Source organism: Sminthopsis crassicaudata, chromosome 3, assembly GCF_048593235.1.
Source record: "Sminthopsis crassicaudata isolate SCR6 chromosome 3, ASM4859323v1, whole genome shotgun sequence".
Lineage (NCBI taxonomy): Eukaryota > Metazoa > Chordata > Mammalia > Dasyuromorphia > Dasyuridae > Sminthopsis > Sminthopsis crassicaudata.
In genome coordinates, this window is record NC_133619.1 from 189695822 (window position 1) to 189720925 (window position 25104).

At 32.5% G+C, this 25104-nt stretch overlaps 1 protein-coding gene across 1 annotated transcript in view; it reads right to left on the reverse strand.

Annotated features, from left to right (window-relative positions):
• ROBO1 (roundabout guidance receptor 1) overlaps positions 1 to 25104 on the reverse strand; it is a 582961-nt gene that overhangs the window by 117228 nt on the left and 440629 nt on the right. Inside the window, exon 7 of the mRNA XM_074299785.1 lies at positions 1884 to 1892. Coding sequence (XP_074155886.1) covers positions 1884 to 1892 — 9 coding nt within the window. The remainder of the gene's footprint in view (positions 1 to 1883; positions 1893 to 25104) is intronic.

Below are 25104 nucleotides of genomic sequence, written 5' to 3' on the forward strand. Positions count from 1 at the left end.
AAGGATAAAAGTTATTTTCTAGAGTACCAATTAGCAGGCAGATTCCATGATTTACTGAAAAGCACACCTGAAGCCTTAAAGAGTTAGTGCAACTTCAAAAAAAGTAGTAGAGTAGGCAAAAACTTATGTAACAGAAGACTGGCTCCATCTATGGAAAAGGTAAACATAATTTTGGAGTGAACTGGTGATACCTTGTTAAAGAGGGATAATGGATCTTTAATGTGATCACTGAGATTTCAATGATGATGAAATTTCCTTAACCAACAATCATCATAACACATTTATAAGGGGCTACTTAAGTCTTCCAGACATAGAATAGTTAAATGTACTGACATTGACAAAATACCAGATCATGATGTATATATTTATATTGCAAGGAGATTGGAACCACAATCACAAAAGAAAAGACATATAGATGTTTCAGCAAAACTCTTGAAGAAAACAGACTAATGGATGAAATTACAGGTCCAAGGAAGCACTATTTTAATGTAGAGAACCTTACTGACTTCAAAATAATATTTTTTTAATCTGATGACTGAAGCAGAATGGAATTGATTTTCCCTTATTATTTAGTCATATAGTTATCATAGTGGTCTCCTAAAAATGCTTCAAAATAGGCCAGGATTCTTATTTGTTTTTAAATCCATTTTCCATGTTGACAGAATATTTGCTCGGAAATGACTACAAAATTTTGAAGGCAGATCCAAAAGCAACTGTAAGATGTGCCTCAGTAAAAAGAAATGGTAATTTAAAAAGATAACAAATCTCTTTAAGAAGCATGTTCTATATTTCTTATTTCCTAAGAAGGTCTAAAGACTAAATGAAGATTCTTTCTGATTTATCATATTTTCAGACATGAGTGGGAACATTTACAGAAACCTATTTTACAATTAAGAAAAATTTTAAAAGAAAGTTATATGATATTTAAAATATATGTGACTTCTTGACCTGATAAGAATAATCAGTGAGCTAGATTACTTGAAAGACAAAGCTATCTTTGGAAATGATATGTAGCATTGAAATATAGAAATATAGTTAATAATCATTTCTGAACTCTTAAAGAGTAAATGTAACTTCCAAAAAGAATTCAGCTGACTTCTGAGGCTTAAACTCATAAATTGCGAAACTGGGTTCATATGTAGAAAAAAAGCACACATACACACACACACACACACACATGGGTACAAAATGTTTTGGCTTCTTGCACAAATGGAAATTAATTTTATCTAGAGAAATATCCTTTATTTTTATTTTAATTACCATTAATGATAGATATAAATATAGAGATGTAAACAGTTTATTTGTTTTAAATACAGACTGTGCAGGGGCAGCTAGGTGGTGCAATGGATAGAGCATCAGCCCTGAAGTCAGGAGGACCTAAGTTCAAATCTGGTCTCAGACACTTAACACTTCCTAGCTATGTGATCCTGGGCAAGTCACTTAACTCCAACTGCCTCAGCAAAACAAATACAGACTGTGCAACTGGCAACCTACTGTTCATTCTAACAAGGCACAAGCAAAAACATTAAACAAATGCTTTAATTTTTGTTTCTGACAGTCATTGGAAAAAAAATATAACTCAAAGAAAAATCTTTATTAGATTAAGAATCAAGCAACAAATGTATTTTAAAACACAATGGAAAAATTAAGATTACATATCATTTCATTAAGACAAAAAGTTAGCAACCCCATTACCTTTACTCTTTGTTACCCAGACTTCAAGCAGAATTTATTCTGTGCAGTCTGTCTTTGTTGCCAAGGACAAGTGAAACATGGAAGTTGATTGGTTGAAGGACATGGAAGGGTATGGATGGAAAGGGGAAGAGAAGTTCCAGTCACAGTGAGACGGTGATTAGAAGATGGCCAATAAAATTTCAACTTACCAGACACAACTAAAATAAAAAAAGAAAAAATGGAATAAATAAAAGTAAAGAAACATAATGACAAAATGAAACAAAACAAGTAATAGAATTCTATTTAATTATGCTTCTGATTTTAACTTAAAAAATAAATACATATATACTTAAGATAAATGAATCATGGTATTCCATGAATGAAATACCAATTAACATTTTGAGGTTGATAAATAATTCAGGAAAAAAAATGAGTCTTAAAATCTTTATCGTTATAGCATAGTGAAAGTGGATGACATTAAAAATAAAATTGTTTTCAATGACAACATTATTCTATGAGATGAAAAAATCAGAGGGCAGGTATGGACATATAATAGTTTAAGGTACTACTGCTTTAAAAGAAGTAATGCATGCTATTGAATCATGGGTTACATTTTTAAACTTCAAATCTGGATCATTAAGTTCAATTTTTAAAATGTATGCTATAAATGACTTGCTACTAAAACAATATACTAAATGATGATTCATGCAAAATTTGTAAAGAAAAAAAGGAAAATGGAACTAATCATGGAAACACAAAGAAAACTTCTGAACTTTTAATTTGTTAAGCATAAATAATAATATTATCTGTTAGGTACATTAAAGCACTGAGCATTTGAACATGGGAAGAGTGGATGCTACAGTTAAAAACCTTGAAAGTGCTAATACTGTCTTACCTGTTCATATTAGAAACACTATCATCAAGTATCAATATATTTTTTTAAATTAGCAAATAAGCACCAAAATTACACCTTTCAGATCAATAACTGTATTAAATTCAAGAAATTTAAAATTCAGTAATCATAAGAACATGTTGTTACAAAACATTTAACAACTCCCAAGACTTTAGAAATTTTAAAAAAAAGTTGAAAATACATCAAATTAAATTTATATCATCTCAATTTATGGAAATATTAGTTTAACTGCTTTTTTATTAACTGACTACAGAGGCAAAGAAATATTAGTCCAAAGAGCAAAATCTGTCATTAAGTTTTGAAGATCCATCAACCATTTCTTCTAATAAAAAAAGACTTCAAATTTCAAAATGAAAGCCAGAAAAATTTAGTTCATACATTGGAACATTATGACTTCAGAAGTAAAGATTAGATTGCTCTGCTGAGAGAAATTACAGAATTTTTTCCTTGAAAAGTTTTGTTCTTTTTAAACACAATTTAAAAAGGGGATGTACACAAATAAATCTAGAAGAGATAAAATAAAAGCTTATATAGACTTGAACATGAAAGATTCAAGTCCCTTTTATACACTATTCTATGAAGTTTTACATAGTTTATAGAATTCTGAATTATGTAATATACTCTTTATTTTTAACATTAGCTTTTCCAATTATATGACTAATTTTAACATTCATTTTTACAAAATTTTAACTTTTAAATTTTTCATTTCCCCCAGCCCCACATCATTCCAAAATAGTATATAATTTAATCTAGATTAAATATGTATAAATGTGAAACATATTTCTATATCAGTCATGTTGTAAAAAAGACACAGATCAAAAGTGCAAAAAAAAAAAAAAGAAAAAAGAAAAGAAAAATATATGCTTCAATCTGTGTTGAATCCCCTAGTTCTTTACCTAAAAGTGGATAGTATTTTCTATCATTATTCCTCTGTAACTGACTTGGATCACTATATGATTCAGAATAGTTGATCATGACATAATTTTGCTAATACTATGTAAAATGTTCTCTTGATCTTGACCATTTCACTTTGTATCAGTTCATACAAGACTTGGCAGATTTTTCTAAAATTCTCTTCTCAACGTTTCTTATTGTACAATAGGATTTCATAACATTTATAAACTACAACAGCTAGTTCAGCCATTCCCCAATTGATAAAGATTCCCTCAATTTCCAACTTTTTGCCATCCCAAAAATTCTGTTATAAATATTTTTGTATATGTAAATATTTTACCCTATGTTAAGATTGCTTTGGAATAGAGACCTAGCAGTGATATAGCTAAACTAAATGGTATGCACAGTTTGATTGACCTTTGGGCATAGTTCCAAATTGCTCTTTATTTATTTATTTATTTGTTTGTTTATTTTAGTTTGTTGTTGTTGTTGTTGAGGCACTTGGGGTTAAGTGACTTGCCCCAGGGTCACACAGCTAGGAAGTGTTAAGTGTCTGAGGTCAAATTTGAACTCAGGTCCTCCTGACTTCAGGGCTGATGCTCTATCCACTGTGCCACCTCGCTGCCCCCAAATTGCTCTTTAGATTGGTTCCTCATATCTTTTCCCACTTGTATAAGAGACTCAGACTTGTTTTAATTTGTTAAAATTAAATAAAAGGGAATGTTCCCTTCTTTGATCAAAAGTGATTTTGAACATTTCTTTTAATCACTCTACATATTTCTGACTTCTTCTGGAAGTTGATGGTTCATAGCTCTGACCATTTATCAATTGGGGAATGGCTTATATTTTTATAACTTTGACTCAATTCTATATATATTTTAAAAATGAAGCTCTTATCAGAGATACTTGCTATAAAAATTGCTTCCCAGATTTTTCCTCATTCTTGGTTGCACTGGTTTTGTTTTGCAAAAATTTTATAATTTAATATAATCAAAATTATCTATTTTACATTTCATGAAATTTTCTATCTCTTGTTTGATCATAAATTCTTCCCTTCTCCACAGATCTGATAGGTAAACCATTCCTTGTTTTCCTGTTTGCTTATGGAATCACTGTTTCTAAATCATGTATCTCTTTTAACTTTTTCTTGGTATATGGTATAGGATGTTGGCCTGTTCCTAGTTTCTGCCATATTGTTTCCCCAGAAACTTTGTCAGATCTTGAGTTCTTATTCAAGAGGATATCTTTGGGTATATCAAAATATGGTTACTTATACTCATTCATTACTATGTTCTGAATACCAAACATATTCCACTGATATACCATTCTATTTCTTAGCCAGTAGCAACTAATATTAAGTATTTCTGCCTTATAATATAATTAGAGATTGATACTGCTATGCCATTTCCCTTTAAAATTTTTTTTCATTAACTGCTTTGATATTCTCATCTACTTGTTCCTTTGGATAATTTTTACTGCTATTTTTTCCAGCTCTTTAAAATATTTTTTCATAGTCTGCTTTTTATAACTTTTAAAATAAAATATTGAATAATACAGGTGATAATGGGCATCCTTGCTTCTTCCCTGATCTTACTCGAGAGATTTCTAGTTTATTTCCATTAAATGTTTGCTGAAAGATTTAAACAGATTAGATAAATGCTTATCCCGTTAAGGAATATTCCATTTATTTCAATAGTCTCTAATGTTTTTAATAGACATGGATACTGTATTTTGTAAAAAAAAAAAAAAAAATCTGCATCTACTAAGATAATCATGATTTCTGTTAGTTTGGTCATTGACATGCTCATTTATGCTGATAGTTTTCCTAATATTGAACCAGCTATACATTTCCCTCACTGGAACAATATCCTTATGCTATACTGCTGTCTTCTCCATTTTTAACTTAATTTTACTTAAATTTTTTGCATCAATATTCATTAGGGAAACAGGTTTATAACTTTCTTTCTCTGTTTTACCTCTTCTTGCTTTAGATACTAACACCATATTTTTCTCATAAAAGGAATTTGCTAGGACTACATCAATTATTTTGCCAAACAATTTATATAATATTGGAAATCATTGGGTTGTTGGTTTTTTTTTAATATATTGGAAGAATTCACTCATGAACCCATCTGGCCCTGGAGATTTTTTTTTCCTTAGGTAGTTCATTAATAACATGTTTATTTCCTTTTCTGTGATGGAGTTATTAATGTATCCTATTAACTCTTTTGCTAATCTGGGCAAGTTATATGTCTCTCTTCTTGTAAACAACATATCCTAGTTTTTGGTCCATTTTGGATCAATGGAGCAATTTGCTTCCATTTTGTGAAGTTCATCCCATTCCCATTTACAATTATAATTACTGTGTACTTCACTCAATCCCGATTTTCCTTTTTTTTTTTTTTTTTTTTTTTAATCTCTTTTACCCTCAAAAATATTTACTTTTGATCACAACTTCCCCAAATCTGCCCTTCCTTTTATCCCTCCCTAACCTACTTCTCTTATCAACATCCCCTTTTCCCCTCTTAGAGCAACACAGATTTTGGTATCCAACTGAGTGTCTAAGATATTCCCTCTTTGAGCAAATGTAATGAGATAAAAGTTTGCACTTACTGAACTCCCACCCTCTCATTCATTTTCCCCTTCTGGAAAGGCTTTAACACCTATTGATGTGAGTTAATTTTTTTCCACTCTATTTTTCCCTTCCTTATGCTCAAATGTAATCCCTTCTCACCTCTTAAATTTTATGTAATCCACTCATATTCACCTAATCCTCTATGTATACTTCTTTTAACTAAACAATTAGTGATAAAGTTCTTATGAATTAAAAATATATTCCCACCTACTGATACAGTTACACACTACTGAATCTCTCATTTTCTTTTTCACTTTAACTTTTTAACCTTTTTATGCTTCTCTTCAGTCTTGATGTTAGAAATCAATTTTTTTTTTTTTTTTAAATTCAACACTGGTCTTCCCATGAGGGCCTGAAACCATTCTGTTTCATTGAGTAGCCATTTTTGTTTACTTGAAGGATTATGTTCACTTTTGCTGGGTAGAGGATAGTTGGTAATTCTTTGCCTTATACAATTATCATGTTTTTTGGCCTCTAACCCTTTAATGTTACAAGGGCTAAGATCTGTGTAATCTTCACTGGCTCAACAATAGTTTAGTGTTTCTTTCTGGCTGCTTGCAATATTTTTACTTTGAATTGGAAGTTTTTGAATTTGGCTATGATGTGATGTTTCTTTTGGGATCACTTTCTGTAAGTGATCAGTAGATCTATTTTACCTCTTTTTAGGATTTCAGAGCAGGTCTTCATAATATCTTGAAAAATTCTGGCTACTTTTTTGTTTTGTTTTGTTTTTTGTTTGTTTGTTTTAGTCAAGTCTTCCAGTCAGTCGCATAATTCTAAAATTACCTCTCCTGCATCTGTTCCAGGGGAGCTTTTTCCCCCAAAAAAGGACTGATTTTATAGGATGGATTCTTACATTCTTATAAGTCTTTAGTAAACATTTTCCCAATTCTATTTTTATATTTTTATTAAAGCTTTTTATTTTCTAAACATATAGACAATTAGTTTTCAACATTAACTCTTGCGCAGCCTTTTGTTCCAAATATTCCCCTCCTTCCCCTCATCCCCTCAAATAGATAGCAAGCAATCCAATATTATAAATATTAAAATATGTTAAATCAAACATATGCAAATATATTTATATAATGATCTTGCTGTATAAGAAAAATCAGATCAAAAAGGAAAGAAAATGAGTACGAAAACAAAATGCAAGCAAACAACAAAAAAGTGAGAATGTTATTATGTGGTAATTCACACTCAGTTCCCACAGTCCTCTCTCTGAGTGTAGAAGGCTTTCTTCACCACAAGATCATTGGAACTGGCCTCAAATATCTTGACTATTGGAAAGAGTCACGTCCATCAATATTAATCGTTGTACAATACCGCTGTTGCTGTGTACAACGATCTCCTAGTTCTGCTTATTTCACTCAGCATCAGTTCATGTAAGTCTCTTCAGACCTCTCTAAATTCATCCTACTGATCATTTCTTATATAATAATAATCTTCCATAACATTCATATAGCATAACATGTTCAGCATTCTTCAACTGACAGGCATCCACTCAGTTTCCATTTTTTTGCACTATAAGAAGGGCTGCCTTCAAATTCTAGAAGGTCTCTCCTTAAAGACCTTGCAATTCTATCCACCATTCTAGGTAGATAAGGGGGACTCAAAGTAGGTTAAACCCATCTAGGAAAAATCTATCAAAAATCTTAACCTACTTATCCATTGCCCACATAGGCTGAATAGCAATTACTGTCCACAACAACCCTACCATAACTATCCTAAACCTAGTCATCTACATCATCACCAACTTAACCACATTCCTAACACTTAACTTTTCAAATTTACCAAAATTAAATCTCTTGGTGACCTATGAAACAAATCCACACCAACAATCATTATTATCCTCATACTTCTAAGGAGGTTTACTGCCTCTCACCAGCTTCATATTCTTATTCTACAAGAACTTATCACCAACAATAACATCACAATAGTGATCATGATAGTCCTGTCAGCCCTACTAAACTTATTCTTTTGTATATGAATTATTTATATATCTAGCCTCACCATATTCCCATCCACATCAATCCCCACAACCATAATCATTTCCTCCCTCCTACTTCCTCTAACCCCACTATTTATTACACTATCATAATTAAGAACTACAAGACTTTATGTTGCCACTGCAAATCAAGCATTTTAATTAAGCTAAATTCTCATCCAAGCTCCAGCAGCACTTAAGCTCCTTCTTTGAATTTACAATTCAATGTAATATATACTTCAAAGCCCATACAAAGGCTTAGGTTCAAACTAGACCAAAGGCCTTCGAAGCCTTAAGCAGGTATTAAATCATCTAGCCTTTGAATTTTAGCAGAGCCTCCCAGCCTTGTAAGGAAAAAAAAAAAAAAAAAAAAAAAAGAGGAGAGGTCGGGGCTCTACTTAGACATTATTTTCCTGCCTCTAAACTGGAGGGTATTTATCCCACTAACTTTTACTTAACAGCTAAGTGCTTAGGCATTTGGCTTCAATTTAATGGCAAAGAGATATCTTGTCTCTATCTTTGAATTTACAGTTCAATGCTTACACTCAGCTATTTTACCTATGTTCCTTACTCCTTGATTATTTTCTGCTAACCACAAAGACATCTGCACTCTTTACCTACTAGTGGGTACCTGAGCAGGCATAATTGGTACCGCCTTGATCCGCCTTAATCCGAGCAAAACTCCACCAGCCTGGGACTCTAAACTGCAATGTATAACATTATTGCCACATCCCATGCCTTCATATTAATTTTCTACATATTTCACCTATTATGATTAGAGGCTTTGGCAACTAATAATTGGAGACCCAGATATAGCATTCCCCCGAATAAATAACATAAGCTTCTGATTGATCCCACAATCTTTCCTACTACTTATAGCATTCTCAACAGTTGAAGCAGGTGCTGGAACAGGATGGATTGTTGATCCTGCTCTAGTAGACAATCTCTCCCACACAGGAGCATCCATAGATCTAGCCATTTTCAGACTCCATCTAGCTAGGGTCTCTTCTATCTTAGGAGTCATTAATTTCATTACAACAATCATCAATATGAAACCTCCTGCAACATCTCAAAATCAAACCACACTATTTGTTTTATCTATCATAATTACAGCAGTTCTACTACTCCTGTCCCTACCAGTCCTAGCAGCCAGTATTACAATGCTTTTAACAGACAGTAACCTAAATACAACATTCTTTGACCCTATTAGTATTTAGCTAACTATCTACACTACACGGAAGAAATATTAAATTATCTCTGGCAATACTATGAGCCCTAGGCTTCATTTTCCTTTTTACCATTGGAGAACTTGTAGGAATCATTATTGCCAATTCACCCCTAGACATCGTCCTTTCCAACACATACTATGCAGTTGCCCATTTCTACTATGTACTATCAATAAGTGCTATCTTTGCCATCATATAAGGCTTCCTCCATTGATTCCCACTCCTCACAGCAAAAATCCATTTCTCTATTATATTCATAGGAGTTAACAGTAACCTTCCTTCCTCAACATTTCCTAGGTCGTTCAGGAATGCCTCAATGATATTCAGATTACCCAGATACCTATACAGCATAAAATGTTTTATCTTCTATTGGTTCCTTCATCTCCCTAACAGTTGTCATCTAAATAATTTTTGTTATCTGAGAAGCTTTCACATCAAAACGAGAAGTTTCCACGGTAGAACTAACTACTACTAATATTGAATGACTCTACGGCTGTCCTCCCCCAAACCACACATTTGAACAACCTGGATTCATTAAATCCTAAAACAAGAAAGAGCAATCAAACTCTCAAAAAATTTATTTCAAGTCAACTCCATAAATTTTGTGACTTTCTCAAGAAGATATTAGTAACAACCATCTTCTCTACATTAATTTTGTTTGTACAAAAGCTTTTTAATTTGATATAATCAAAGTTTTCTATTTTGTGATCAATAGTGATCTCTAGTTCTTCTTTGGTTATAAATTCTTTCTTCCTCAACAGGTGTGAGAGGTGAACGATCCTATGTTCTTCTAATTTATTTATAATCTTATTCTTTATGCCTACATTATGAACCTATTTTGATCTTACCTTGGTATACTATGTTAAGTATGGGTCAATGCCTAGTTTCTGCCATACTAATTTCCAATTTTCCCAGCAATTTTTGTCACATAATGAATTCTTATCCCAAAAGCTGGGATCTTTGGGTTTGTCAAACAATAGATTACTACAGTTATTGACTGTCCTTTGAACCTAACATATATTCCACTGATTAACTAGTCTATTTCTTAGCCAATACCAAATGGTTTTGGTGACTGCTGCTTTATAATAAAGTCTTAGATCAGGTACAAAACTAGGCCACCATTAGATTTTTTTTCATTAGTTGCCTTGAAATTCTTGACCTTATGTTTTTCCAGATGAATTTTATTGTTATTTTTTCTAGGTCATTAAAATAGTTTCTTGGGAGTCTGATTGGTATAGCACTAAATGAACAGATTAATTTAGATAGTATTGTCATCTTTATTATATTTGCTGGACCTATCCAACAGCACTTAATATTTTCCCAACTATTTAGATCTGACTTTTTATTGTGTGGAAAATGTTTTGTAGTTTTTCTCATATACTTCCTGACTTTCCCTTGGTGGATAGATTCCCAAATATTTTATACTATTAACAGTTATTTTAAATGGAATTTCTCTTTGTATCGCTAGCTATTGGATTTTGTTAGTGATATATAAAGATATATATAGAGAGATAGAGAGATATATAGATATATCTATATATAGTGATATATAAGAATGCTGGTGATTTATGTGGATTTATTTTGTATCCTGCAATGTTGCTAAAGTTGTGGATTATTTCTAGTAGCTTTTTAATAGAATCTCTGGGGATTCTCTAAGTATATCATCATATCATCATATCATCCTCAAAGCGTGATAATTTGGTTTCTTTATTACCTATTCTAATTCCTTTAATCTCTTTTTCATCTGTTATTGTCAAAGTTAGCATTTTTAACACAATATTGAATAGTAATGTTGATACTGGGCAACCTTCACTGCTGATTTTATTGGGAATAGTTCCAGTTTAACACCATTACATATTATGCTTACTGATGGTTTTAAATAGATGCTACTCACTATTTTAAGGAACCGTCCTCTTTAACTTCTTATTTTGTGTTTCTATTCATTTAGTTCTGAAAGTGCAAGATTGCGATCTCCCACTATTATACTTTTGCTGTCTATTGCTTCTTGCAGCTCACTTGACTTCTCCTTTAGGAATTAAATGCTATATCACTTGGTGCATATACATTTAGTATTAATATTGTTTCATTATCTATACTGCCCTTTAGCAAGATTTAGTGCCCTTCCTTATCTCTTTGAATTACATAAATTTTTGCTTTTACTTCGTCTGAGATCAGGCTGGCTACCCCTGCTTTTGTGACTTCACCTGAAGTGTAGTAGATTCTGCTCCAGCCTTTTACCTTTACTCTGTATGTATTGCCCTGCTTCAAGTGTATTTCCTGTAAGAAACATATTGTAGGATTCTGGCTTTTAATCTGGTCTGCTATCCGCCCCGCTTTATGGGAGAGTTTACCCCATTCACATTTATGGTTAAGATTACTAATTCTGTATTTCTTGCCCAGATAATGCTTTTATCTTTCCTTTTCCCCTTACCCCCCTCCTCTGTATTAAACTTATGAGCACCACTTACCTAACACAGCTCTCCTTCTTCTTAAACCTTTCCTTTTAAATTTCTTTATTCCTTTCTATTTATCCTACCCCTCTCCCCTTTACATTTTTCCCTTCCCACTTTTCAATGAGGTGGGAGAAGTTTCTCTGTAATCCAAATGTGTAAAATATTTTCTCTTTTGAGTCAATTCTGATGAGAATAAGATTCTCACACTATTATCATCCCTCTCCCTTCTTTCCTTCAGATATAATAGGTTTCCTTTTCCACTTTATGAGATGCAGTACCTCCACTTTTCCCTTTTTCTGGTAAAATTTCCTTTCTAAGTCTATATCATATTTTATATTATGACAGTAATCTCGATTATACACGTAATCTTTATGTATACCCATAACATAAATACAGTTCTCAAGAGTTCTTTTTGACATTTTTATGCTTCTCTTGAGTATTATATTTGGAGGTCAAACTTTTTGTTCTAGCTCTGGTTTTTTCATCAGACATATGGAATTCACCTGTTTCATTGAATGTCCCTCTTCTTCCCTGGAAGAAAATGCTCAGTTTGTCTGGTTTTTATTCTTGACTTCATGCCAAGTTCCTTTGCCTTTCAGAATATCAGATTCCAGGCCCTTCAATCCTTTAATGTGGAAGCTGCTAGATCTTGAGTGATCCTTATAGTGGCTCCTTGGTATTTGATTTTTTTTTTCTGGCTGCTTATAGTATTTTTTCCTTGGTCTGATAGTTCTTAAATTTAGCCACACTATTTCTAGGAGTTTTAATTTTGGGATCTCTTTCTATAGCTGATTGATGCATTCTATCAATGTCTATTTTACCTTCTAATTCTATGACATCTGGGCAGTTCTCTTTGATGATTTCCCGAAAAATAGTCTCTAGGCTCTTTTTTTCATCATGTATTTCAGGGAGGTAAATAATCCTTACTCATCTAAGGATCGATTTTCTAGGTCGGTTGTTTTCCCTATTAAGTATTTTACTTTTCATTTTTTGCTTGACTAATTCTTGTTGCCTTATTTAGTCATTCATTTCCATTTGTTCAATTCTGAATTTTAGTGTTATTTTCTTCATATTTTTTACTTCTTTTTTGTATTTGTCCAATTGATTTTTTGAATGAATTGTTTTGTTCTCTATATATTTTTTTATCATTTATCACTTCACAAATTCTGTTTTATAGAGAGTTGTTTTCTTTTTCCATTTCATAAGTTTTTAAGAAGTTATTTTCTTTTTCTGTTTCACAAATTCTGTTTTTCTAGGAGTTGCTTTCTTTTTTCCAGTTTATCAAATCTATCCTTTAAAAAGTTATATGCTTTTTTCCATTTCACTATGTCTATTTTGCATTCATTTTCCAAACTCTCTTGGCAAGGCTTTCATTTCTTTTCCCCATTTTCCTTCTAGCTCTCTTTTAAGATCCTTTTAAGTTCTTCTAAAAGAGCCCTGTGGAACCAGGTTATTTCACCTTTTGGAAATTCATCTGGAAACAATCTGTCTTTACTCTCCTCAGGATTTGCTTTTTTACTCATTTTTTTTAAAGTAAAGTTAAGGTCTCCCTTTAGGGTGGGAGAGGTTTTCCAAGGGACTGAAGCTGTGCTGATTCACTCCTGGTGGTGGCTCTGCCACATGGAGTTGTCAGCAATGCCCCAGAGCTCTGTACTGTCTGCCCTGGTGTTTGTGGTCAGAGTCTGCTCAGACAACCTGAGATTGTACAGCTCTGGGATTCTGAGCTGTCTGTGCTGGTATTTGTGGTTAGCTGCCTGGGCCTCTCTGTCTCCCTTCCGCTTCCAATTGTAACAGACCTTCTCTGGTCCACTTTGTCCCACAAACTCTGCCCCATGGAGGTCGCACTGACACTCGGAAACTTCTGTGTCCCGGGGCTCTGCTCTGTCTATGCTGGCCTTTGTGGTCAGCTGTTTGTACTTTGCTGCCTCTCTTCCATTTCTGAATGAAACCAATTTTTCTAGTCTGTTTCCTCCCATAAATTCTCTGCCCCAGACTCTGAACTGTCTGTAGTGGCATCTGTACTAGTTGCCCTGGTTGCCTTCCTCCTGTTTCCAATTGAAACAGACCTTTTTTGGAAATCTTTGAATTATCTTCTGCTGATAATTTGTTGCACTCCCAATATTTGTGGGTTCTGCCTGACCAGAGCTAAGTCAAAGGCTGGATTTTGTAATTATTGTGAGGATTGAAAAGAAAATCAGAGAGAAATGTGTGTCGTCTCCACCATCTTGGTTCTGCTCTCGATTGTCATTATAATCTTGCTGCTGCTGTGTATAATGATCTCCTGGTTCTTTATTTCATTTAGTATCAGTTCATGCAAGTCTCTCCAGGCGTCTCTGAAATCATGCTGGTGACCGTTTCTTACCAAACAAAATATTCCATTAACATTCATCTACTATAACTTATTCAGTCACTTGAAAACTGATGTACACCACTCAGTTTCCAGTTTCTTGCCACTATGAAAAGGGCTGCTACAAACATTTTTTGCACATGTGGATCCCTTCCCTCCTTTAAAATTCCTTTAGGATACAGACCCAATAGAAACACTGCTGGATCAAAGGATATGCACACTTTGATAACTCTTTGGGCATAGTTTCAAATTGCTCCCCAGAAGGGTTGGATTCATTCACAGTTCCACCAAAAATGTATTAGTGTCCAAATTTTCCTACATCCCCTCCAGTTTGACACTCGTCATTACCTTTTCTTGTCATCTTAAGTCAATCTGACAGGTGTGTAGTGGTATCTCAAAATTGTCTTAATTTGCATTTTTCTGATTAACAGTGATTTAGAGCACCTTCTCATATGACTAGAAATGGTTTTAATGTCATCTAGAAATTGTCTGTTCATATTCTTTGAGGATTTCTCAATTGGAGAATGGCTTGAATTATTATAAATGTGAGTCAATTCTATTTTAGAAATGAGGCCACTATCAGACCCTCAAATGTAAAAATGTTTTTTCCAATTTATTTCTGCCCTTGTGATCTTGTCTGCTTTAGTTTTGTTTGTACAATAACTTTTTAACTTAATATAATCAAAATTATCTATTTGGTGTTCAATTATGAGTTCCAGTTTTTCTATGAATTCAAATTCCTTCATACCCCACAGATCTGTGAGGTAAACTATTTTATATTCTTCTAATTTGCTTATAATATTGTTTTTTAAAATTTTAATTTTAATTTTTACAAAAATTTTATGCATAGGTAATTTTCAGCATTAATAATTACAAAACCTTTTGTTTCAACTTTTCCCCTCCTTCCCCCCACCTCTTCCCCCAGATGGCAGGTTAAATGTGTTAAAATATAAGTTAAATACAATGTATGTATACATTTCCAAACAGTTATTTTGCTGTACAAAAAGAATCGGTCTTTGAAACTGTGTACAATTAGCCGGTGAAGGAAGTAAAAAATGTAGGCAGACAAAAATATAGGGATTAGGAATTCTATGTAGTATAATATCACTCTTTATGTCTAAATCCTGAACCCGTTTTGACCTTACCTTGGTATGTAGTGTTAGGTATGTATCAAAGCCTGCTTTCTTCTGTACTAGCTTCTCTAATATTCTCTTTATTCAATTTTCTAGGGGTCTCTGGGAGCAGGCCTCTTTTCAGTTCAGTAATAATCACAAGAGTAGCCAAGGGTTAAAGTACAAATCCTTTATTATCTCTTTCACCTAGTGTTCAGCTAACTTTCTCTTGGCCTTCAGACGGGACTTGGTTTCAGTGGAAAAAATGAAAATGGAGAGGCTTGCCACCAGGATGGTAGGAAATGGGATGAATCTGACTGAGCCCAAGGGATTGTACTTCAGCCTCCAGACCATTTGTCTTCTCTATCTCTGTCTCTGAGACTCTCAGGCACCCAGACACCTGACTGAAGAGCAAATGAATCCCTCTCCTTGGTTCTGAGAGCTTAAGCTCCTGCTTTCAGGCCTTTGTCTCCTCTGCCTATGTGAATCTCTATCAACCTGGTTGAGGCTCCTAACTTATATGTTCCACAATGAATATAAACCAATTATTATATCACTAAGAAATCATTATTTTTTGTAAGATCAAATCAATCATACTGAACTTAAGAGAAATATTAAACACCATGCTAAATTAGATAACCATTGTCTCATCAATTCCACTTAGTTTGTATCTTGTAAGCATCCTTGTTTCTCAAGTTCAGAGTTCTAGCCATAACAAATTTGAACTTTCCCAGCATTTTTTTTGGTGAAATACTGAGTTCTTATCACAAAAGCTGGGGTCTTTTGATTGTCAAACACTAGATTGCTATTATAGTTGTTGACTTTTGTGCTGTGATCCTAACCTATTCACTGTTGAACTACTTTATTTCTTAGTCAGTACCAAATGGTTTTGATGACCATTGCTTTATAATATAATTTTAGGTCTGGCACAGCTAGACCACTCTCACTAGCATTTTTTTTAAATTAATTCCCTTGAAATTCTTGACTTTTGTTCTTCCAGATGAACTTATTTGATGAACTTATATGATGAACTTATATGAACTTATGATGAATGTTTTTTTCTAGGTGTGTAAAATATATTTTTTTTGGAAATGTGATTGGTATGGCACTAAATATGTAGGTTAATTTAGGTAGTACTATCATTTTTATTTTATTCACTTGGTCTACCAAGAGCAATTGATATATTTCCAACTGATCAGATCAGACTTTATTTGTGTGGAAAGTGTTTTGTATCATATTCATATATCTTCCCTTGGCAGACAGATTCCCAAATATTTTATACTATCAACAATTAATTATTCTGAATGGAATTTCTTTTTGTATCTCTTACTGTTGGACTTTGTTGGTAATATATAAAAATGCTGATGGTTCATATGAATTTCTTTTCTAATCTGAAATTTTGCTGAAGTTGTGGATTGTTTCAAGTAAATTTTTAGTTGACTCTCTAGGGTTCTCTAAGTATATCATCATATCATCTACAAAGAGTGAAATATGGTTTCCTCATTACCTACTCTAATTCCTTTAATCTCTTTTTCTTCTCTTATTGCTAAAGCTAGCATTTTTAATCAAATATTGAAAAGTAATGGTGATAATGAGTAACTTTGTTTCACCCCAGATCTTATTAGGAATGGTTACAGTTCATCTCCATTACATAAAATATTTGCTGATGGTTTTAAATACAGATCATTTGAAGGAAAAGTCTATTTGTTCCTATACTCGACAGTGTTTTTACTAGGAATGGGTGTTGGATTTTCAGATGTTTATTCTGCATCTCTTGAGATAATCATATGGTTTTTGTTAGTTTATTTATTGATATAATTGATTGTGCTAATAGTTTTCTTAATTTTGAACCACTCCTGCATTCCTGGTATAAATCCTACGCGGTCCAAATGTATTATCCTAGGGATGACTTTCTGTAATCTCTTCACGAATATTTTATTTAAGATTTTTGCATCAATATTCATTAGGGAAATTGGTCTATAATTTTCTCTCTGTTTTCACCCTGCCTCGTTAAGGTATCAACACCATATCTGTGTCATAAAAGGAATCTTGTAGGAGTCCTTATTTTCATATTTTTTCAAACAGCTTATATATTATTGGAATTAATTGTTCTTTAAATGTTTGGTAGAATTCACATGTAAATCCATCTGATCCTGAAGATTTTTTTTCTTAGTTGATTAATAGCGTGTTCTATTTCTTCATCTAAAATGTAACTATTAAACAATTTATTTCCTCTTCTCTTAACCTGGACAAACTATATTGCAGATATTCCTCCATTTCACTTAGATTATCAGATTTATTGACATATAGTTGGGCAAAATGACTCCAAATTATGGCTCTAATTTCCTCTTCATTGGTGGAAAGTTCTCCCTTTACATTTTGGAGACTAACAATTTGATTTGTCTTTCCTTTTTCTAATCAAATTAATTGAAAGTTTATCTATTTTGTTGGTGTTTTCATAAAGCCGACTCTGTTGTCCTTATTAATTCAATAATTTACTTAATTTCAATTGTTTAATCTCCACTTTTATTTTCAGAACCTCAAATTTGATATGAAATTGAGGGTTTAATTAATTCTTTTTTCTAGCATTTTTTTAGTAGTAAGCATTGATTCTGTAATCTTTTCTTTCTCTATTTTATACAAGTAAGTATCTAGGGATATAATCATTTTATTATCATTTTCACAAATAAAAATAGTGTACTTAAGTGTGTCTAGCCATAAGTATAAATGTAAGCATTTTGTCTTAACAGTGAAATGTAAACAGTGAAAATCTTAAATCTTACTAATAAATATCATAGATATAGATATGTATGTGTCTATATATATATATATATGTGTGTGTATGCATATATGTTTATACATCTATGTATATGCACATATGTATAAAACATATGTATGTATACATAACTTAAAATCTACATGATAAAAGATAATATTTAAAACACAGGCAGGTAAAGCTACCCTTCTTTAAAAATAATTACTTAAATAGACTCTGCAAACTTCTTTACAACTATTTTCAAAAAATAGCTTGTCAAGAAATTATTTATTTTATTTTGTGCAATTTTCAGCATTGACCTGTCAATAAAACCAATAAAACAATCTGTTTTCTTATACATATCTCAGCATAAACTTGAAGAAAACTGTAACTTTTGAATTTCATTAATTTACGTAATTCCAATATCTTTATTTTCCACACTTATAAAATGGATCATGAAACCATTTCTGGCTACACATGGCTTACTATTCAAAATGCCAGGCATCGAGATGAGGCATTGAGAATGCAAAAGAAAAAGATCATCCTCAGCCAAAGAACCTCGTTAACTTGAAACTTGTTTTAGGGATGAAATTAATAATGAGACATATCCTTTAGTGAACTAACAGTTAGTGATAGAGGTAAGATTATAATCCAAGTCTCTTGACTCCTGGTTCTGTTTTTCACTATGCAGTGAAAATTTATATAAATTTAAATACTGCTTCCCACATAAAAATCATTTTAAAATAATATAATAGGTTTTTTGGAGTTGATATCCAAATGTTGTATAACTATTGAATGTATTAATGGATTTAATACAAGACAAAAATAATTATAAACTGTCATTTTCAAGGAATTAAGCTTTTTACACTTAAGTGTATAAAATTTGTCCAATAATGTGCAAATTACATGCAGAAAAACTATGAACAATGATAGATGTAATAATTTAAAACACTGATTTTTCCTCTATTGCCAGGTGGTATTTCCTTGTGGAAAAAAGATTTAACTCATCACAAAAGCCTATCATTATGCCTGTCAACATTTCAAAATTTAAAACTGAGTGCTTAATGGAAGGAAGCAAAGAGACAATTTTAAAACACTGTATATTTAACAGACTTTTAAAAATGCAAATCTAACTTTTTCTCTCCACATTTTTCTTTGGACTATAGATCATTTTATCTCTATTGCAAAATTCATATGCAAATATGAGCTAGTCTATTTTTTCAAAAATATTTTCACAAAATTCTCTAAATCATCATTGATCATAAAAAAGGCAAATTAAGACCTCTCCAAGGTACCTCTCAGATTGGCTAAGATGACAGGAAAAGATAATGATGAATATAGAAGGGGATGTGGGAAAACTTGGACACTAATACATGTTAGTGGAGTTGTGAACTCACACAACCATTCTGGAAAGTAATTTGAAACTATGCCCAAACTGCTATCAAACTGTGCAAACCCTTTGATGCAGCAATGACTCCACTGACCTGTATTCCAAAAAGAACATAAAAATAGGAAACAGACCCACATGTGTAAGAATGTTTGCAACAGCCCTTTTTATAATTGCAAGGAACTGGGAACTAAGTGGATGCCCTCACAAAGAATGGCTGAATAAGTTATGGTATATAAATGTTTTAGAATATTATTGTTCCATCAGCAGGATGATGTTTGATCAGCAAGATGATTTCAGAGAAGTCTGGAGAGATTGATGTGAACTGAAATTAAGTGAAATAAATAGAACCAATATAACACTGTACACAGCAACAGCAATATTATAAAATAATCCATTCTCACAAATGTGACTCTTTTCAACAGCAAGGTGATTTAGGCTAGTTCTAATGGTCTTGTGATGATGAAAGCCATCTGTACCCAGAAAGAGGACTGCAGAGACTAAATGTCCATCACAATATAGTATTTTTACATTTTTATTGTTTGGTTGCATTTTGTTTTCCTTCTAATTTTTTTCCTTTTTTTTGATCTGATTTTTCTTGTGGAACATAATAATTGTGAAAATATTTATAGAAAAATTGCACATGTTTTATTGGATTACTTGCTGTCTGGGGAGGGGGTGGCGGAAGGAATGAAAAATATGAAACATAAGTTTCGCAAAAGTGAATATTAAAAATTATAAATGCTTATTTTTTTAAACAAAAAACAAAAACAAAAATATTTTCACTATTTCTGCCTCAACAATTACTAAACATAATTTTACAACTTATTTATCATCAAGTTAATATGATTTTAAGGCTCATTTAGGTGAACATAATATTCCACATCATAAAATTATTACATTTCAATTTATTTATCTCATAGTTGAGCACCATGATGATAAAGACAAAATAATAATTGTAGAATAAAATGCCTAGAAAGATGGACATAGCATTTCCTAAAATGATATGAGCGAAACAACACTGTACAAAGTTTAAAAAAAGTTTTAATTTTAGCTCTATTACTAAATAAATGTATTATTTCAGGAAGTTTGCCTTTCTGAACCTCAGTTTCCTCATCTTCAAAGTAGGCTGTTTGGACCTTATTATCTATAAAGTCCCTACTGCTTTTAAAATTGTACAATTCTATGACCTAATCAGATGTTTAAAAAAAAAAAAAAAGCATTGTTATGAGACATGCTTATTATAGTAAGGTTGTGTGGTATGGAATGAGATAGTGTCAGGAATACACGGATTCAAATTCCATCTCTGACATACACTAGCTTTATCATCCAAGAAAGTCAATTAAACGCTGCTGCCAACTCTTTAAGATATAGTAGTCCTTGTTTCTTTTTTTTTTTTTAAAGCTTTCATCTACAATGATAAAAAAATAAAATTAAAAAAAAAGTTTCTAGGAAAAAATCCTGAAATTCCAAGTCCACAAAGGAAGATATTCTGATAGAAGGTTATATAAGAGACATAACACAATTAGATAACAGAATAACTAACATAAGAACAAAAGTAAAAATAATACTCTATTTAAAGATATTAATCCAAGAAAAGAGTCACCCACAAAAACACAAAGTATGCATAGAAGTAAAGTGAATTAAACATTATAATTCCTGGAGGTAAAATTGACATCATAAATTTGACTTGGAAGAGGTAGACTCTATTACTGAATGTATGTACATGTATGCATATGTATATGTGTGTGTTTGTATATGCCCATACATACATATATATGTGTGTGCACACATACATATATATGTATATATACACACTATTTAAAATCAACAAAAACAAAAGTAGGGACTTGGAAGTGGGTGTAGATAGTAGTCTACATTAAGAAGAAAATCCTACTAAAAACACACTAAGTACAATTGATATAGTTAAGAGTATATTGTATAACACTAGGTAGTTTGTTAGAGTATTAGTAACTGGCAGTTGGTAATGAGGCACAAAAAGGTAGCAAAGTTTTCATTTAGAAATTTATTTCTGAGCTACACCTTAAAGGAAGATAGAAATTCTATAAGGTAGAGCACGTTCCAAGCTTTGAGGAAACCAGCACAAATGCATGGAGATGAAAGATGGTATCATATGACACAGTGAAAGGGCCAGTTTGCTAGCTCATATAATGGTGATCAGGAATGTGTAGCTAATATCCCAGTCACTAATACAGGTAGACAATGGGTGACTTATTGGAAGAAGTAGTAGCATCAGGTTTATTGATACCCACTCTTAATAGGCAATCTGGTAATATTGACTCCCAGCAACAGAATCCAGGATTATTTTAGATTGCAGCTGTTACAGCTAACCATCATATATGATCACTATCTATGTAAATTGCATACCACTGAAAGGGTTGGTAGACACATGTGAAGATTGTACAGTTATTAGAGGTGCCAAAAGGCCCAGTCATTGGTCAAAGATTAAGGTAGACATCTATATGTCTAGCATAAGAGGATCAATAGCAGCTGAAGTTAGTGCTACCCTTTGAGATGGATATTTGAAAGTGAAGTTTTTAATCCTTTCATAGTTGAAAAAAATACCTATCTATGGGGAAGAGACATTTTAGCCCAGTTAAAATTACAATTTAGTACGTCAGCTTTTTAGGAAGGGCTGCTGTTGAAGGTCTGCCAACATTCTCACCTGTTCCCATTAAATAGAAAACTGATACACAAGTGTGGGTAAAACAGTGCCCCTTATAAAGTGAAAAAATCCAGGCTTTATTAGATATAGTACAGGAGCAACTTGAGCAAGGAATCTTACATCATTCTCTACGTCCTTGGAATTCCCCGATATTTGTTTTAAGAAAGAAATCTGGAACATGGAGGATGTTAGCTGATTTAAGAAAAGTAAATAAACAGATGGAAACTATGGGGAATCTTCAGTGTATACTTCTACCTCCTACTCAATTGCCTAAAACATGGCCTCTTTGGGTTATAAAAATTAAGGACTGTTTCTATTCTATCCCTCTAGATAAAAGAATAGGAAAATATTTGCCTTTTCAGTACCCAGCTTTCATTTAGCTGAGCCTTATAAAAGACATAAATGGACAATTTTCCCACAGGGAATGAAAAAATAGCCCTATTATGTGTAAAATGTATGTTGCTGCTTCTCTTACTCCAATAACAAACGCATTTCCAAAAAGTTATGTTGTTACATTACATGGATAATACCTTGGGATGTGCACCTAAGAAGCATATGTTAGAAGCATGTCTACAAAAGACCATGGAAACACTAAGGAACTACAAATTGCATATAGGTCCAGAAATAATTAAAAGGCAAGATCCTTTCCAATATTTAGGATATGAAGTATATCCTAAAGTGCTTATAGTACAAAAGCTTTCTTTAAAAAAAGGGAAAGTTAAACACATTAAATGACTTTCAGAAATTGATAGGAGTTATCCAATGGATGCATCCAGTATTAAGCTTGAGTACCATTATATGACATTTTAAGGGGAGACAGTGCTTTAAACTCACCATGCCAGCTTACAAAAGAAGCTCAAGAAGCTTTTTGCTACAAAAGAGGCACAAGTATACAGTGTGATAAGAGTGTGTGAACCTCCCAGCACAACCAGAACAAAGCCTTACTCCTTACCCAGTGCTTGTGGCTGGAATTTTATTAAAGGCCGTTGAGCAAAATTTTACACACAGGTTTCCATTAAAGATAACCTGACTATAGTATAATTGGCGATGGAATTTTTTACTATACCTTTTGATTTACAAGATATATGCATGGGTAATTTTTCAGCATTGACAATTGCAAAACCTTTTGTTTCAACTGCTCATTTCACTCAGCATCAGTTCACGTAAGTTTCTCCAGGGCTTTCTGAAATCATCTTGCTGGTCATTTCTTACAGAACAATAATATTCCATAATATCCATATACCACAATTTATTCAGCCATTCTCCAATTGATGGGCATCCACTCAGTTTCCAGTTTCTGGCCACTACAAAGAGGGCTGCCACAAACATTCTTGCACATACAGATCCCTTTCTCTTCTTTAAAATCTCTTTGGGATATAAGCCCAGTATTAGCACTGCTGGATCAAAGGGTATGCACAGTTTGATAACTTTTTGTGCATAGTTCCAAATTGCTCTCCAGAACGGTTGGATTTATTCACAATTCCACCAACAATGCATCATTCTCCCACATCCCCTCCAACATTCTGCATTATCTTTCCCTGTCATTCTAGCCAATCTGACAGGTGTGTAGTGGTATTTCAGATTTGTCTTAATTTGCATTTCTCTGATTAATAAAGACTTGGAGCATTTTTTCATATAGCTAGAAATAGTTTCAATTTCTTCATCTGAGAATTGTCTGTTCATATCCTTTGATCACTTATCATTTGGAGAATGGCTTGATTTCTTATAGAGTCAATTCTCTATATATTTTGGAAATGAGAACTTTATCAGAATCTTTGACTGTAAAAATGTTTTCCCACTTTATTTCCCTTCTAATCTTGTCTGCATTAGTTTTGTTTGTACAAAAACTTTTCAATTTGATATAATCAAAATTTCCTATTTCGTGATCAATAATGATCTCTAGTTCTTCTTTGGTCATAAATTCCTTCCTCTTCGACAGGTCTGAGAGGTAAACTATCCTATGTTCTTCTAATTTATTTATAATCTCATTCTTTATGCCTAGGTCATGAACCCATTTTGATCTTATCATGGTGTACAGTGTTAACTGTGGGTCAATGCCTAGTTTCTGCCATACTAATTTCCAATTTTCACAGCAATTTTTGTCAAATAGTGAGTTCTTATCCCAAAACCTTGGGTCCTTGGGTTTATCAAATGCTACATTATTGTTTTGTCCTTTGACTAACCTATTCCCCTGATCAATTAGTCTATTTCTTAGCCAATACCAACCACTTTTGTAACTGCTGATTTATAATATAATTTTAGATCTGGTACAGCTAGGCCACCTTCATTTGATTTTTTTTTTTTTTTCGTTAATTCCCCTGAAATTCTTGACCTTTTGTTTTTTCATATGAACTTTGTTGTTATTTTTTCTAGGTCATTAAAATAGTTTTTTTGGGAGGCTGATTGGTATAGTGCTAAATAAATAGATTAGTTTAGGTTGTATTGTCATCTTTATTATATTTGCTCGCCCTATCCAAGAGCATTTAATATATTTCCAATTGATTAGATCTGACTTTATTTGTGTAGAAAGTTTTTTGTAGTTTTGCTCATATAGTTTCTGATTTTCCCTTGGTGGATAGATTCCTAAATATTTCATACTATTGGAAGTTACTTTAAATGGAATTTCTCTTTGTAACTCTGTTGGATTTTATTAGTGATATATAAGAATGCTGATGACTTATGTGGATTTATTTTGTATCCTGCAACATTGCTAAAGGTGTGGATTATTTCTAATAGCTTTTTAGCAGAATCTCTGGGGTTCTCTAAGTATATAATCAGCAAAGACTGATTTGGATTTGGTTTCCTCATTACCTACTTTAACTCCTTTAATCGCTTTCTCAACTCTTATTGCCAAAGGTAGCATTTCTAATACAATATTGAATAGTAATGGTGATAGTGGGCAACCTTGTTTCACTCCCAATTTGCACTTCACTAATCAATAGTAATTTAGAGCATTTTTTCATATGACTAGAAATGATTTTAATTTCTTTAACTGAAAATTGTCTGTTCATATCCTCTGACCATTTTTCTATTGGAAA